At 41.8% G+C, this 15779-nt stretch overlaps 1 protein-coding gene across 3 annotated transcripts; it reads right to left on the bottom strand.

Moving 5' to 3' along the window:
* Positions 1–6208: 6208 nt before the first annotated feature.
* Positions 6209–13874, bottom strand: LOC134626083 (uncharacterized). Of its 3 annotated transcripts, none has more exons than XM_063471608.1 (3): positions 6912–13874; positions 6578–6754; positions 6209–6477 (listed from the first exon to the last, which is right to left on the bottom strand). In XM_063471608.1, the coding sequence occupies exon 1, from the start codon at positions 13169–13171 to the stop codon at positions 7343–7345; it is 5829 nt and encodes a 1942-aa protein (XP_063327678.1). In that variant the 5' UTR covers positions 13172–13874; the 3' UTR covers positions 6209–6477; positions 6578–6754; positions 6912–7342. The 3 variants fall into 3 exon arrangements, with proteins under 3 accessions (XP_063327678.1, XP_063327677.1, XP_063327676.1); XM_063471607.1 differs by having other exon boundaries at positions 6578–13382; positions 13540–13874; XM_063471606.1 differs by having other exon boundaries at positions 6209–6463; positions 6578–13874.
* Positions 13875–15779: the final 1905 nt, after the last annotated feature.

Genomic DNA, 15779 nt, shown 5'->3' with positions numbered 1-15779 from the left:
GTTGTGAAGGATGAGATTCTAGTAGCTGGTGACGTGCGACCCAAATGTAAACAATCAACTCAACCCAGCAATGCTAGCTGCTTTCCATGTGACAGGAAGAGCAAACAGTGACTCAATGGAGAAGCAGGAGTTTAGGCAGCTGGTCAAAAACCTCGACCTAAGATTCAACATCCCAGGTAGAAAATATTTTTCATTCTTGTGCGACAAAGTGTTAAACAGTTATTTTACACCTTTACTTTAAATTTCATGGGGAAATACCACCTAGGCTACTTTTATGCATACATTTGATTTATGATGTTTTACTACTAGTACACTATATAATGCTACTGCTGCCTATGTAGCTCATTGGAAAAGAAGGCTGCAACCATCATGTTTTTCTATTGTCAGAAATATTGTTATTGTAAATATTCTTGCCATATCATGATGTAATTTTAAGACTATACCACCAGCACAATTTTATTAAACTCAAGACTCGGCTATGCAAGGCAGGGCTTGGAGCTAAATGCTAACATCATCTTGCTGTCTTGGTGATTGTTTCGTTTTTCACGTTAATATACAAAAATGTGTTACTGTGTTGTGTGAGCCAAACGGTACCCTGAATGCAAACTTATGTGACGTAAAAGATGATGTTAGGAATATAAATTCCATGGAGGTAAAAGATGTTTTTAAATCTCTTTTTGCTGTCAGAGTCAGCTAACTTGTGAAGCAGTTTTCATTAAATTTAAATGATGATTGTGCTTTTCCAATGTCCTAGTGACTACTGAAGGTAAAGTTATTTTAAGGTATTGCTTTAAAATAACTGCCCACGTAAGTGCCCAAATTGTTGCCAGAGTAGAGAGACTTCTAGAAACATCTAGGAAATATTATTATTATTATTATTATTACTAATTTTATTTATTTTTTGGTTTCCACTGAATTGAATGATGTGGCTGCATTCTGGTCTGATGTACCTTAAATAATCTGAATTCAAAGAGCCCTTAAATAGGAGGCAGTCACATCACTGCCCTGGAAACAGGAGAGATTCAGTGGAAAACACCTCAACTACAGGTTTGCACAAGCTGTGTCCTGCTTACTTTCAGATATTTTTTTATCATGCATTATGTTGTTTGGACTCTCTTTGGTATGTCTGAGAACATTACAGGAGGCTAGTCAGGTGATAAATAGGATAAGGGTATAAAAGATGCATTAAAAAACAAAAGTTAAAAATAGAAGCTGACCACACCATGGATAGTTAGACATTAATACCCAGTACATATAACAGACCAGACAGAAGTCAAGAAGGGATGTAATTGTTAGAGCTTAAAGTTCAGGATCAAGGATGACACTTATAATAACAAATTTGACCATTTTTCCCCTGTGAGTGAGTGTTTCTCGAAGGTCTAGTTGCTAGGAAGCAGGATGTTGAGTGTCCAAGGGATATTAATATCTAATTGTTTGTGCGACTGCTCCTTGGCTCTCTCAGGAGCCACACTCTGCCTGCTGGGCTGTGATCTTAACTCAGGAGCAGCGATAAGTCTTTTTATCTGCTGGCATTTATCACAGCAGAAACTGTTTTCACCGAAAACAGCAGCAAGAGGCAAGCGGCTTACCTTATTCGCAAGAAAACGCTGATTTCCAACTTTCCTTTTCTTCCAAATCTCCAAGCTTTTTAGCCAAGCTGCTTCATGTTTGGCTTCCTTCAGTTCTTCTCTTCTGCTATCCTCCTGAGGTAGAAAAGTAAATAGCCACAGAGTGTCTTCATCTCCTTCTCCACTGAATGAGGAGAGCAATCACTCGTGCTCTAAAATACTCCAGGGTCACCCCCAGATTGATATCCAGCTGATCGGGAACAGACCAGAAATAACAAAATGGTTTTCGTGAAGAAGGGAAGTTGTAATTGTGATCTTCAAAAACAGAACGGCACCTTGATGACAGCCATCCCAAATCAAATGAATGTAGTGGTCACGTGGCCTGTTGAGTCCAGTCCAATCAAAAAAGTCAATTCTTCACAGCTTATTTTAGAGTCTTGGGAGAGTCGACAGTCTCTCTTCTTCCACGTGTCTCACACTTTCTGAGTATATCTGCTATCTGATCTCGTTCTGCTGCAGATCCCACTCTGTATCCCACATCTAGTGAACTATTGCTCACTGCTCAGCTCCAGTCCTCCCCCTCCCTTCCACAGTGTCACTGTAGATACTTGGCATTTGGAGACTACATGCGCTTCCCCTACAAAGTGTTGACAGTCAGGTGATCATCAGCGGCGTTGAAAGAACCGACTGGTTTATTCAGGGCTGTTGTGTACCACAGAGCGATGGGGGACACACTGGTTTCTTTGGGTTGTGTTTTTTTATGATGATATATTTGATTAAACTTTGGCAGCATTGCTTACAGAACCCACCACACTGCTTCTGCATGAGTGAACTTCTTATTTCCAAATATAGATTATACTTCATATGTATACCCTATTTTCTAACTAGAATCTAGCAGATCACAGAGTGGGTGGTCTCCATTTTTACTCAGTGAGAAAGCAGAGCAGCTCTTGTTGAATATGCTTTGAAGAGACCATGTAGGCAGTTTCAGATTTTTGTGTGCGTGCCTTAGTGAATGAGGAAGTCTGTGAGCATCTTGTACATTGCAAGGCCACTGAGAAGTTGTTAAAGGTTGGACTTGAAGCTTAAAGCAGTTATACCTATGGATGGCATCAGCATGCCAACAAAGTTGAAATGAGACTATGTTGCGAATTTCTTACAATAGTTACCATTTCAATTCAGTGTGTTAGGGTGATTCATTCATTACTTAGCAACTGAACTAAAACCGCTAATGCCAACAGGAATATCACTGTTTTTAAAGGTGTGTAACCATGATTAGACAAGGCAGCATTTTGAAATGATGGTCATATGATGAGTCATATGAGTTTGTAATGTTGTTATCTTACAGTATAAAATGCCTTCACACGACTGGTGTTGTGATTATGGGCGAAAACTGGAGTAACTGGAGTGAACCCACGCAGACACTGGGAGATCACGCAGATGCCACACAGACTGGGTTCAAAGCCAGGACACTATTGTTCGGCAGCAGCACTGCTAACCACAGCACAACCATGCTTGCATAAACATATCTACAAAAAATTTAATTGACTGTCTAAGTTCTAAATAAAAATAGACTGGTCTTCAAATCATTTAAGGCATATTTATAGTTCAAAAAAAGAATATCTGATGTTCAGACTGACAAATGGTTTAGATGATTTGGATGGCTTTAAAAAAAAATAAACCAACTTCTGGAAATTGGGGGTTTCATTTTCTGTGCTACATTTTCTGTGCCATTAAAAGAATCAGAGAAACCTGAAAAACAGCACTGACTTTCATGACTGCATGACCTCTTATGGTCTGACTAATGAAAATCTGAAATTCTAGTAATTCTGGTCGCTGCATCCTCTGTAGGAGGAGAGTCTGTGGAGGTTATAGGTTAAAAGCCAGCATGTTATAAGGGGTGCATTAGTGCCCAAGGCAGTGATAGCCTGCACCTATGTGAACGTCTAATTACTGAATATATGAAAATCTTAGAGCAACATATGCTGTCTTCCAGAGGGTATCTTTTCAGGTAAGGCCTCACTTATTTGCTAAACTGGAATTTTCACATATTACAAAGTGTGGCTCTGTGGGGGGAAAAGGCTCAGCAGTCTGCCTGTAGTCCACAGATGTGAGCAAGTGAAAACATTTAGAGATCATGAAAAAAAAAAAACAGAACAAAGGAAGCCCATCTCTGCTGGGCAGCTGAAATCTTATAACATGCAAGAACTGCAAAACATTTGGCTTCCAAAACCGCAGCAGCTGCTCCTCCAAGTTCTTCAAAATTTGCAGAGTGCTACTGAAAGGGAAGATGATGCAACACAGGGGTAAACTTGCGCTTGTACAAAAAAAAAAGTATAAAAAAAAAATTACAAATATTGTGATTATGTGAAATTAAGGCACCATGGTGCAAAAAACTAAAAAATGCAATGTATTTAAACACAATTTGTGTGTGTGTGTGTGTGTGTGTGTGTGTGTGTGTGTGTGTGTGTGTGTGTGTGTGTGACCAGTAAGAATGAGAATTAAAAATTGCATTGTTGGACTGAACATGGGTTATCTACAAGCTGTGTGTAGCTGTCCAGCACTTTGCAATTCTTAAACAAGACAAAAACAGGATTATCATTTCCAGTGCTAGCCTAACCCAGATTCACTGGAGGACGTCACAGAGCAGAGGGATTGGTGGAAGGTTTACGTGCAACAAGCCACTATGATGGCCTGCAAGGAAGCTAAGGCGAGATGGCTTCGGTATCAGTTTTCTAAATATAATAGGAAATAATATTTGACCTTTGTGAGTGTTAGTCCCACTGGATCTGTTTGGTTGCAAGCATCTTGCATGTGATTCACTGCCTCGCATGCAAGATAATGCACGCAAAAAAACAAAAACAAAACCAACAACATTCATGAAGAATTGGCCAGACTACAGACAAACACAAGCACTACAGATCTTAGCACTCTAAGTGCTCATAATTATTACTGTACATGTACACTATGAAGTCTTACTATGATGTCAGATCTGTAAATAGGTTATGGGTTCAGTTAGGGGATGGCGGCCCCAGATGGGGATGTGGAGTGTGCTATCAGGACAAAGTGTGTCCAGTGCCCGGCCTGTACTTCATACCCAGCGAGTTATTTAAAGGGCCCTTCTCTGCAGCAGGATAAAGTGGGCCAGGCTCGACTGCACTGAGGAACATACAAGGGTTTGATCACCTTTAAGATTCTCAGCTCATTGCTGATCAGCACACTACACTTTCATTTCAGGTGTTTCACCATGTTGTGGTTATCCCTGTGTGGATAAGGGCACACGATTTTTACTCAAAGCTCTGTTAAACAAAACTATTACTGCTGTTATGCAGTAATGACCCAGCAATACTCTATACTGCTGTACTGGTGGTAGCTTGTAATGTGCTCCTTGTTAAAAACAGCAGGGAGAAACAAAGTCAAAGTAGTTAGGGTGTAAACTTTGCAAAGCCCCAAGACAAGCTTGTTTCATGCAGCAGTGATCAAGGAAGAGAGAGAGCAAACACGAAGGATGAGATGCAGTACAAAATATCTGTTGGCAGCCAACACAAACTGTTCGTGAGTGGGGAAGAGAGGCGTTGTTCACCCACCCGACAGAAACAAAAGGCTGAACATACACAAGATGCATGATTTTTTTTTCTTTCTTAAGTAGCTGTTCTCCAACCTCCCTGTTCCAGTTAGTGAATATGCTTCAGACCTGCATAATGAACATAATAATAAAGCACTCTCAGTTCCAGTAACACATAGAGGCAATGATAGCTCCACACTGGAGGTTGAATCCAGGTCACTCTTTACTGTACTCAGTCAAAAGCCTAATTAAATCTTTGTTTCCCTTATTCTGCTTTATACAAGTGAATAATGAAAGAGTGTGGATTTTTTTAAATCACATTATTTCCATCAGTCATTAGATATAAAATAAATGAATAAATAAACCACGGTCTGGTCTGTCAGATCACAAACAGATCTCATGAACCAAACTTGTTTAGTTTGTTCTTGGTATATTTTCCTTACAGCACAAACACCCATCAGCCGCATCACCACCCCTGGTCCCAGGGCTGGTATTCTCAGGTGAACAACGTAGGATTTATCCATTGTCATGGAAACACTGACGAGTTTGAGTTAAGTTGCATGTAGGTCACACGCCTCTAGACCTGATTTTATAACAGTGTGGTTCAAATCAAAGTGGGAATGAAGTTTGCGCAGCTCTGTGCCGATTTGAGAGCACAAACTTGGGCTCCTGTCGCACAAATAATCAAAGCCGTGGTCCCGTCAGCAGCACTGAAGTGTATCACTGGAGAAGCGGACTGTGCAGGCCCGAGCGGTCTCTGAGCCAGTTGCGGTAATTGATCTTTGCATGGCTAAATGGGCCACTTATTTTTACAGCTCGAGCAGGTGCACCTGTGTACTGGTGTTTCTTCACCAGTTGCTGATCAGTCATGAGGGCCTGGTGAGTTTGTGGGGCAGCTCGACTAAGAACAAACCCTGCAGGTGCACATGAAAACACACACACACACAAATACAGTGAGGAAAGTTTATGTTTTCCAGTCACTATTACTCTGATGTAGCAATTTGAATACATTTTACATAGTTATTTAAAGAGAGGATCATTTTAAAAAGTACATGGTAATGGTTTTATTGCCATTAAGAATGATTTCTAAACAGGTTTTGTATTTAAATTCAGTTCTTGGTTGACACTGGGTGTCTAGTAACTGTTCTGAATGATGAGGATGGAGGCGATTAGGAATGAATGCATCAGAGGGACAGCTCAGGTTCAGCCCTTTGGAGACAAAGTTCGAGGGGCAAAGCCGAGGTGGTTTGGACACGTGGAGAGGAAAAGAGCAGGAGGAAAAGAGGATGACCACAGTGATGGAGAACATGGAGATCATCTGCTTTGGCAGCTGAAAGAAGAAAACTGGGTAGATGTAGAAGTATTTAGAGGACTGTCATGAATTATCTACTTTACGAGCTTTAATTAATGCAGCAATATAAACTCAAGAAATATATATATATACCAGGAACTCTGTCACCCTGTGTGCTGCCCTCACAACACGTGACCAGGTGAAGCTAGACAGCCAGCGAACAAAATAGATGAGATCTTCCACACAAGGCTTGCTTTTCTTGCTTTTAATGAAGATCTTTTGAAGCCTTATCCTCTCTCAAGGCTTCTCCTTTCTATTTCTTATTTGTAACTGAAATATACAAAAGGTGAAAATAAATTGCTAGCTAATACACATCTTAATGAGAAACACAAAGATTAGCCTAGCTTAACACGTGCGTTACATTAGCATCACAGTTCACTCCATGTAAACACATATAAAAGTCATTTCTGAACACATTAATACTTACAAAGACGAACGTTTCCCAAGGTACAAGCGTGTAGGGCACTTATAGCGTGTACATGAACTTATCCACTCTTTTAATACTGCCGAAGCACTTTTCACAGCGTTCACAGAGAAAAAACGTCAAAGATAGGCAAAAGATCAGAGCACTCCCTCGCTCCCATTTCCGCACATACAATACGAAGATAGCTTGCGACTAAGACGTCTCACTCTGAGCAAATTTCGAACCCACACATTTTAACTGTTTTTAGCATAAATCACATAATATTTCTTAACTTTGAACTTATTTATCACCTTGCTTACGTAACTTAATCAGATTATGCACTAACTACTGACGTTTGACCAAAAGGCATAACACTCCCCGCTTGATATAAACACATTATATCACTATAAACATCAATACAACATATTCAAACATCATTTAGCATCAAAGAATATTCATTCAGTCTCTGAAAGCAAAACAACAATCTCTGAAACTGGTCTGAGAAACATTTTAACAGTCCTATCCTTTACAGTCCGCACTTCCACCTTACGGACCTTCTTGTCGCTGCTGGGGAATGTTTTTACTATTAGTCCCATGGGCCATTCGTTCCTGCTGGCTTGGGAGTCCTTTAGCAGGACCACATCTCCTTCTTTGACATTAGGTCTAGTCTCTGTCCATTTTGCACGACTTTGTAAGGTGGACAAATATTCTCCTTTCCACCTTTTCCAAAAAGTATCAGCAAGGTGTTGAACATGTTTCCATTGTTTTCCAAACAACTGCCCTGATGAAAAGTTCCCAAGTGGAGCAGACACAGCACTCATCTTCTGCGTTAGTAGCATTGCTGGAGTGAGTACTGCAGGACTGTCAGGGTCAGTGGATATGGGGACAAGAGGCCTTGCATTAATAATTGCCATCACCTCGGCCATGAAGGTGCACAACACTTCATGAGTAAGACGTGTTTGTTCAGTTTGTAACAACATGGCGTCCAGAATGCGCCTGGAGACCCCAATAAGGCGCTCCCACGAGCCTCCCATGTGAGATGCATGAGGGGGATTGAATGTCCAAACACACCCTTTCTCTTGCAGGTACTTTCCTACTGCTCCGTTTCCTGAGTCTAGGCCTAATTCCTTACAAGCGCCCACAAAATTGGTCCCTCTGTCTGAGCGCAGAAACTTGGCTGGGCCCCGAATAGAGAAGAGCCTTCTCAATGCATTGATAAAACTATCAGCAGACATAGTCTCTATCAGTTCGATATGCACAGCCCTAGTTGACATGCATGTGAATAACACAGCCCAACGTTTGTTATGGGAACAACCACCTCTCGTACGACGCGTCACAATTGTCCATGGCCCAAACACATCTAGGCCTACAGTGGTAAAGGGTGGTTCAGGGGTGACTCGGTCTGCGGGCAAGTCTGCCATTTTCTGGATCTGCATTTTGCCTCGCAACTTGCGACATGTGACACACTTATGAATGACAGATGACACGAGCCGCTTGCCTCCAATTATCCAGTACCCAGCACCACGGATAGCTCCTTCAGTTATGTGTCTTCCTTGATGAGCTACTTGTTCATGATAGTGAGTTACAATTAGCATGGCGATGTGGCTGGTAGATGGAATAATAAGAGGGTGCTTTTCATTTTCTGTGAGATCGGCAGCGGAAAGACGTCCACCGACTCGTAAGAGACTGTCTTTGTCCACTACAGGATTGAGCTTTTTGAGTGTGTCAAATATGCCACTGGCCGGCCTTCCTTCTTTAATGTTTTCAAGTGTCCCTTTGTAAGCTTCTTGTTGGACAGCTCGAATGATGACTACTTTGGCTCGGGTGAGTTCTTGGACATTTGGTGTCTCACTGAAACTTTTCCATCCCCTTTGTCCACTTGTCTTTTGTGCAAAGGATGTAACTACATGAATGAGTCTGGCTACGACTCTGCAAAGTGTGGTCCAGTTTGAGTACTTTTTGAAACGGTCAGAACCTAACTGTGGCTCTGCTACAGTAGTTTTCATTACTTTTATGTCCGGACGTATCTCTCTGTCTTTTTCAGGTTCGATGAGCGTGAAAGGACCAGTGTATGGTTCTGTGTGTGTGTCAGAGTACAGAAAGGGTGGACCTGAGAACCAGGTGCTGTTCTGCAGGTCTGCTGCTGGAATGAACCGAGTGGCTTGGTCAGCTGGATTTAACTCAGTTGGTACATAATGCCATTGACTCGGATGAGTGGATGCTCTAATGCGCGTAACCCTGTTGGCAACATACATGTAGAATCGTCTGGAGGAGTTGTGTATGTACCCCAACACAATCCTACTGTCTGTGTAAAATGTCACATTGTCTACTTTAATGTCTAACTCGTCTCTAATGAGCTCAAACATTTCCACCGCGAGCACAGCAGCACATAGTTCCAGGCGTGGTACAGTGTGTGCGGGGCGGGGTGCGAGTTTAGACTTCCCCATTACAAACCCAGTATGACACTGTCCTTCACTGTCAACTGTACGCAGATAGACTACTGCACCTATAGCTACAGTGGAGGCATCACAGAAAATGCATAGTTCTTTCGCTTTTGTTGTGCTTAACGTACCTGGGCTGTAGCACCTTGGTATTTGAAGTTTCTCAAGGGCTTTCAAAGAGTCTTTCCATGAATCCCACCTCTCCTGCTTCTCAGGGGGTAAGAGTGTGTCCCAGTCTTTCCCATCAGATGACAGTTCTCTGAGTAATGCTTTGCCCTGCATTATTATGGGAGCAGCAAATCCCAAAGGGTCATAGAGGCTATTAACTGTCGACAATACTCCCCTCCGTGTGAATGCTTTGCTCTCGTTTGATACCTGGTAAGTGAAGCTGTCAGATTGTAGGTTCCAACAGAGTCCCAAGCTTCTCTGAACTGGAAGAGGGTCTACTCCTAGGTCTAAATCTTTCAGGTCCTTTGCACGGTCCTCAACAGGGAAAGCTTCCATGACTTGACTGCAGTTTGATGCCACTTTGTGAAGCCGCAAGTTAGACTCTGCTAACATGTTTTGCGTTCTTGTGAGCAGGTTGATTGCTTCCTCTGGCGTGGCGACTGATGTGAGCCCATCGTCAACATAAAACTGGCGCTCAACAAACTGTCTTGCATCGGATCCGTGTTCTCGTTCACCCTGTTGTGCTGCCTGTCTCATGCAGTAGATGGCAACAGCGGGCGACGGGCTGTTTCCAAACACGTGGACCTTCATTCTAAACTCGACTATGTTCTTTGTAATGTCATTGTCCTCATACCACAGGTAACGCAGATAATCTCTGTGATCTTTGCGTACAACGAAGCAGTAAAACATTTGCTGCACATCAGCTGTCAGGGCTATGGGCTCTTTGCGGAAGCGCAACAGCACTCCCAACAGGGAGTTGTTCAAATCAGGTCCGCCAAGAAGCACTTGATTGAGCGAAATTCCATCACATTCTGCACTTGAATCGAACACAACTCGTATTTGTTGTGGCTTCTGTGGGTGGTATACACCAAACGTGGGCAAATACCAATGTTCTTTATTTTCTGGCAGAGGCGGGGCAGGCTCGGCTTGATCGTTATCCAACATTTTTTGCATGAATTGGATGTAGTGATCTTTCATTTCTGGTCTCTTCTCTAAAGTCTTTCGGAGAGAGCAGAGGCGTTTTAGGGCTTGTTCTCTGTTGTCAGGGAGCCTCCTTCTCGGTGAGCGAAAGGGTAAAGGTGCAACCCAGCTGTTCTCTTGGTTTTGATAAACTTCATTGTCCATTATTGTCATGAATGCTTTGTCGTCGATAGACATGGCTTGTTTGTTATCACCCTCGGATCTAACAAACACAGAGTGTCCCAAATCGTCTGTGACACAGGTAGCATTCATAGTGACCCCATAATTCTCTTTAACGTGAATTGTGTTTGGGCAAGGCTCAAAATAGGATGCACGTCCATTATCTAAGGTGTGTGTTTTGTAGACATTGACCTCTGACTGACTGTGCGCTTTTCCTAAACACACCTCCCCCACAATAACCCAACCCAGGTCTAGCCTTTGGGCGTACGGTGCATTGTTGGGTCCGTTGATTTGCTCACGTACCTTATGGACCCTGATGACGTCCCTTCCTAGGAGCAAAAGGATTGGGGCGTGGTGGTCGACAGGTGGGATGTTATCTGCGACTGGAAGAAGATGTGAGTGATGCTGGGCAATCTCTGGAGAGGGTATTTCAGATCTATTGTCTGGAACAGAGTCACATTCAATTAAAGGGGGTAGCTGGATGTTGACTTCTCCATCCAAGGACTCAAGGAAGAAGTTTACAGCTCTCCTACCTGAGGTTTGTTCTCTGCCAGAGCAAGTCTTTAAGGTGTATGGCGTGGGTCTGGCATTGATTTTGAAAAGGCTGAAAAACTCTGACTTAACCAGTGACCTGTTGGACTGATCATCGATTACTGCATACATTTTTATAGCTCTCTCTTTTTGGCCTGCAGGATACACTTTGACTAAACTGATCTTAGAACATGAACGTGGGCTATCACTTTGGCCACATACCTCTGTGCACTTCGACTCGACTGAAGGTGAGCTCTCGGTTTGCTCTTCATTGTCGTTGTTTCCTGGTGTAGTACTCTTAGGGGCAGGAGTAGGACCAGGATGCATTGCAGATAAGTGTTTAAGGCTGTCGCATTCGATACACTTAACCACTGCTTTACAGTTTTTTGCAATGTGTTGGACAGACCCACAGCATCTGTAGCAGATGTGATGCTCTTTGAGATAGGCTTGTCTTTCTTCAATGGATTTGTCTCTAAAAAGCTTACACTTTTTGAGTGGATGCGGTTTTTTGTGGATTGGGCACTGGCGATCCGGTTCCTCCATTTTCTTTGGACTGAGATTATTCTGGTCGGGCTCTGCCGTAATGTCCATTTTGTGTGCTGACACAGTAGGTTTGCGACTATATGACCTCAGTTTTTCTGTGGGAGAAGGGACATGGGTGTTAGCCTTGGACATAGCAAAGCTTGGGTCATTCCTCATTTTCGCCTGCCGTTGGACAAATTGTGTGAAAACTGAGAAAGGAGGAAATGACACACTGTGAGTCTCCTTGTACTGTGTTCCTACAGTTGACCACCTTTCCTGTAGGTTGAAGGGAAGTTTATCCACTATTTGCCTGACTCCTCTAGCTGTGTCCAGGTAAGCAAGTCCTGGGAGTGCGCCATCTTGTTTAGCACACTGTAGCTCCAATAAGATGTCACTAAGTTCTTGCAGCTTAACATTGTCTTTATTTGTGAGTTTGGGAAAGTCCTCTACCTTTTTTAAGAGTGCATCCTCAATAGCCTCAGGTGAGCCGTAGCACTCTTCAAGGCGTTGCCAGACCATCTTCGCACCTGCAGCAGGATTGAGGGTGTGTACAGCACGAATCCGCTTAGCCTGTTCGGATGATGTTGGACCCAACCATTTCGTTAGTAAGTCTAATTCCTCTCTTGGAGACAGATTTAAGTCTTTGGTTACGCTGATGAATGAAGTTTTCCATGCCCAATAGTTTTCAGGTTTGTCATCAAATTGCAAAAGACCTGTGCTGATTAGTTCTTTGCGAATTAGGTATTTTGCAAACTGTTGCATTTCACTTGGTTCAGGTATGCAGTTGTTAAGGTTGGGGGTGTGCTTTGGGGATTTGGACCAGTACGTGTCGACTACACATGTGTTCACTGTTTGCTCCTGTTTCCTTTCTCTGTTTACAGGTGGTGATTTTGTTTGAGTGTTGGTTATAAACGGATTAGTTATTTGTGTACTGTCTTGTACATCTACTTCATTGTCATTCCCTTTAGGAGGCTGTGCTGGGTCGTGCTGAGTGTCTGGGTAGAGTAACTCACGTTGTTGTTGAACATATTCGTTAGTGCGGTGCACTGTATTGATGGGCTCAACTTCCTCACAAAGTTCTCCATAGAGCTCCCCGCTCTGAATCTCTGCTTCTTCATAGGCTGAGGCCTCTGCTTCAGCTACGGCTATTGCTTTTTGGCACTGGAGGACATGTAGATGAGCATCCAGTTCAGCTCTCTGTTTCATTGCATTGGCTTCCTTTTCAGCGAAGGCCAGTTGAGCTCGTGCTGCTTGAGCTTTGGCGTAGGCCCTTGCAGCTGCAGAAGCTGTTGATGAGGATGTCCGTTGAGACCGCCTTGTCGATGTTCTGGATTTCTGCGACTTGGTGTCGAATGGCTGAGACTGTTGCTGCATTGTAGCTAATTGAGTGGCAATGTCTGGTTGCTGTTCACCACCGGCTGCTTCGTCTAGCTCTTCAGCAGCGTAGTCTTTTAGATAATTTCTTCCTGAGCGTAGACTCATGTTGCTTAAAGTAGCTCTGTATGCTTGAATCCGCTGAGTATGCGTCTTTTTACTGTGCTGCCCTCACAACACGTGACCAGGTGAAGCTAGACAGCCAGCGAACAAAATAGATGAGATCTTCCACACAAGGCTTGCTTTTCTTGCTTTTAATGAAGATCTTTTGAAGCCTTATCCTCTCTCAAGGCTTCTCCTTTCTATTTCTTATTTGTAACTGAAATATACAAAAGGTGAAAATAAATTGCTAGCTAATACACATCTTAATGAGAAACACAAAGATTAGCCTAGCTTAACACGTGCGTTACATTAGCATCACAGTTCACTCCATGTAAACACATATAAAAGTCATTTCTGAACACATTAATACTTACAAAGACGAACGTTTCCCAAGGTACAAGCGTGTAGGGCACTTATAGCGTGTACATGAACTTATCCACTCTTTTAATACTGCCGAAGCACTTTTCACAGCGTTCACAGAGAAAAAACGTCAAAGATAGGCAAAAGATCAGAGCACTCCCTCGCTCCCATTTCCGCACATACAATACGAAGATAGCTTGCGACTAAGACGTCTCACTCTGAGCAAATTTCGAACCCACACATTTTAACTGTTTTTAGCATAAATCACATAATATTTCTTAACTTTGAACTTATTTATCACCTTGCTTACGTAACTTAATCAGATTATGCACTAACTACTGACGTTTGACCAAAAGGCATAACACCCTGCTGATACAAAAAGAAATGGGGCATTAAGATCTGGAATAAAATGCTTAAATTACAAAGAAATTCAGTTAATGTTTAACTGATGGTACTTTTCTGCATTCAATTCCATCAGTTTTGCCAACAGCACTTGCTGAAATGCCACATGAGAGTTGCAGCAAATACTAAACTTTTCAGTAAGACAGCATATTTGTCACTTTAGGATACAAAATCTTACTTTGTGTCCAAAAATAAAACGAACATAGATTTTCACACACCAGCTTACAAATTACATCCATGATGCATAACACAAAGAATCAGCTTTGGTATTTCAAAGTGTCAACTACCATGACTGGAGTTTCACAGGCAGTCACAGGGAAGGAAAGATGGGTGTTGGGTTTTAATGAGGTGCGATGTTCCTTTTTGGAAATGCGACTCCAAAGAACAGGGTACCTTCAAAGTTATGTGCTCTGCAAAAGCACTGAGAGCTGTGACAGACAGAAATTTGATCTCTGGAGATGTGGGTCAGTGTTTCCCAAAAATAAAGCTTAAAAACATGTTTTAAAAAGCACTTATAAATGCTCTGCTGATTACACTAATTAATTAATAAATACATTTTAGCATACATAAATCCTCGGGAGGTAGCTGAGCTGTGTTTGAGTAATATGAACCAAGTCTGTTTAGTAAGACAGTTATTTTAGAAGTAATTAGAAGACTGTTTCTACCTTGGTAGAGACACACAGTTTGATCCTGAGCTGTGCAGCAGCAGGTTTTTGGTGACCAGACACCCTGGCTTCATCCTGTAACCCTAACAGCTCGGCTATATCTACACACGGGATGTCCTGTGAGTAGTTAAATGAACATTTCTGCATAAACATAAAATCTAGTCAACTTTTTTATGCTTTGGAAAGATTTGTTTTTGTTCTGGAGTAATGTATGCTATGTTGCCTGATCCAGACTTATAGCAGGGGCGTCAAACATAAGTCCCAGGGGGCAGAGGTAGCCCAGCAAAGACTTCAATTTGAAAATATAAAGGAGGGCATAAACTTTTGGACTTTTAAATTTATTTTTACAAGTTTTACAGCTTTTCCTCCTGATACTTAGCTTCCCCTCAGTCATTCACACTACATCGAAATAGTTAACAGATAAACACTTAAATGACACAAAAGTTCCTTTTTTTTCCATTGTATACTAAATTTTGCTTAGAAAAAAGAAAAATAATTCATCAATCAACTAAAACTTTATGTTTTATAAATATGGAAGAGTCTGGCCATTGAGCTACCAGAATGTTTTCTGTGTTTCAAACATTTATCATGCGGAAAAACTGAGACATGCTGTTGAAATTATACTTCTTTATCTTATATTAGGACATCATAATTTATTGAATATGTAGTTAAATGTCTTTTCACTGACAGGAAGTGGAATTTCACTCATCCAGTCCACTTAAGTTTAAAGTGGTCTGTATGTGGGCCTCAATGTAAAATGAGTTCAGTTAACTTTATTTTTTTGCGTCATTTGTCCTCAAGGGGCAGTTTCCAGGTAACATTATAAGATCACTAGAGTCACATTTTACATACTGAGGTCAGACGCTTCTAATGGTTTCTATTTAGGTTAGGACACTGTGTGTAAGAACGTAAATAAAAACATAATGCAATGAAATCTCATAAAAACATTAGAAGTTTAAATATTTAAGTGGGTCATTTTTAATTCAATGGTAATAACACGTCTCTAAAATGTTGTGACAGGGCTGGGAAAATTGGCTGGAAAATAAAGTGGTGGTAAAAAAAATTCAGCAGTATGAAGAAGTTTGAGGATCATTAGGTTAAATTAGTGATTGGGTATAAAAAAGACCATCTTAAGAGAGGCAGAGTTTCATTAAACTGGAAAAAAAAAAACTACATCTACAAATTAC

The sequence above is a fragment of the Pelmatolapia mariae genome, linkage group LG4, assembly GCF_036321145.2.
Source record: "Pelmatolapia mariae isolate MD_Pm_ZW linkage group LG4, Pm_UMD_F_2, whole genome shotgun sequence".
NCBI classification, from domain to species: domain Eukaryota; kingdom Metazoa; phylum Chordata; class Actinopteri; order Cichliformes; family Cichlidae; genus Pelmatolapia; species Pelmatolapia mariae.
Note: the sequence above shows the minus strand (reverse complement) of the source record. Positions and strands in the feature narration are given on the sequence as shown.

Coding starts and splice junctions, on each gene's coding strand:
- LOC134626083 (XM_063471606.1), bottom strand. CDS start 13,171: ATGAGTCTACGCTCAGGAAGAAATTATCTAAAAGACTACGCTGCTGAA.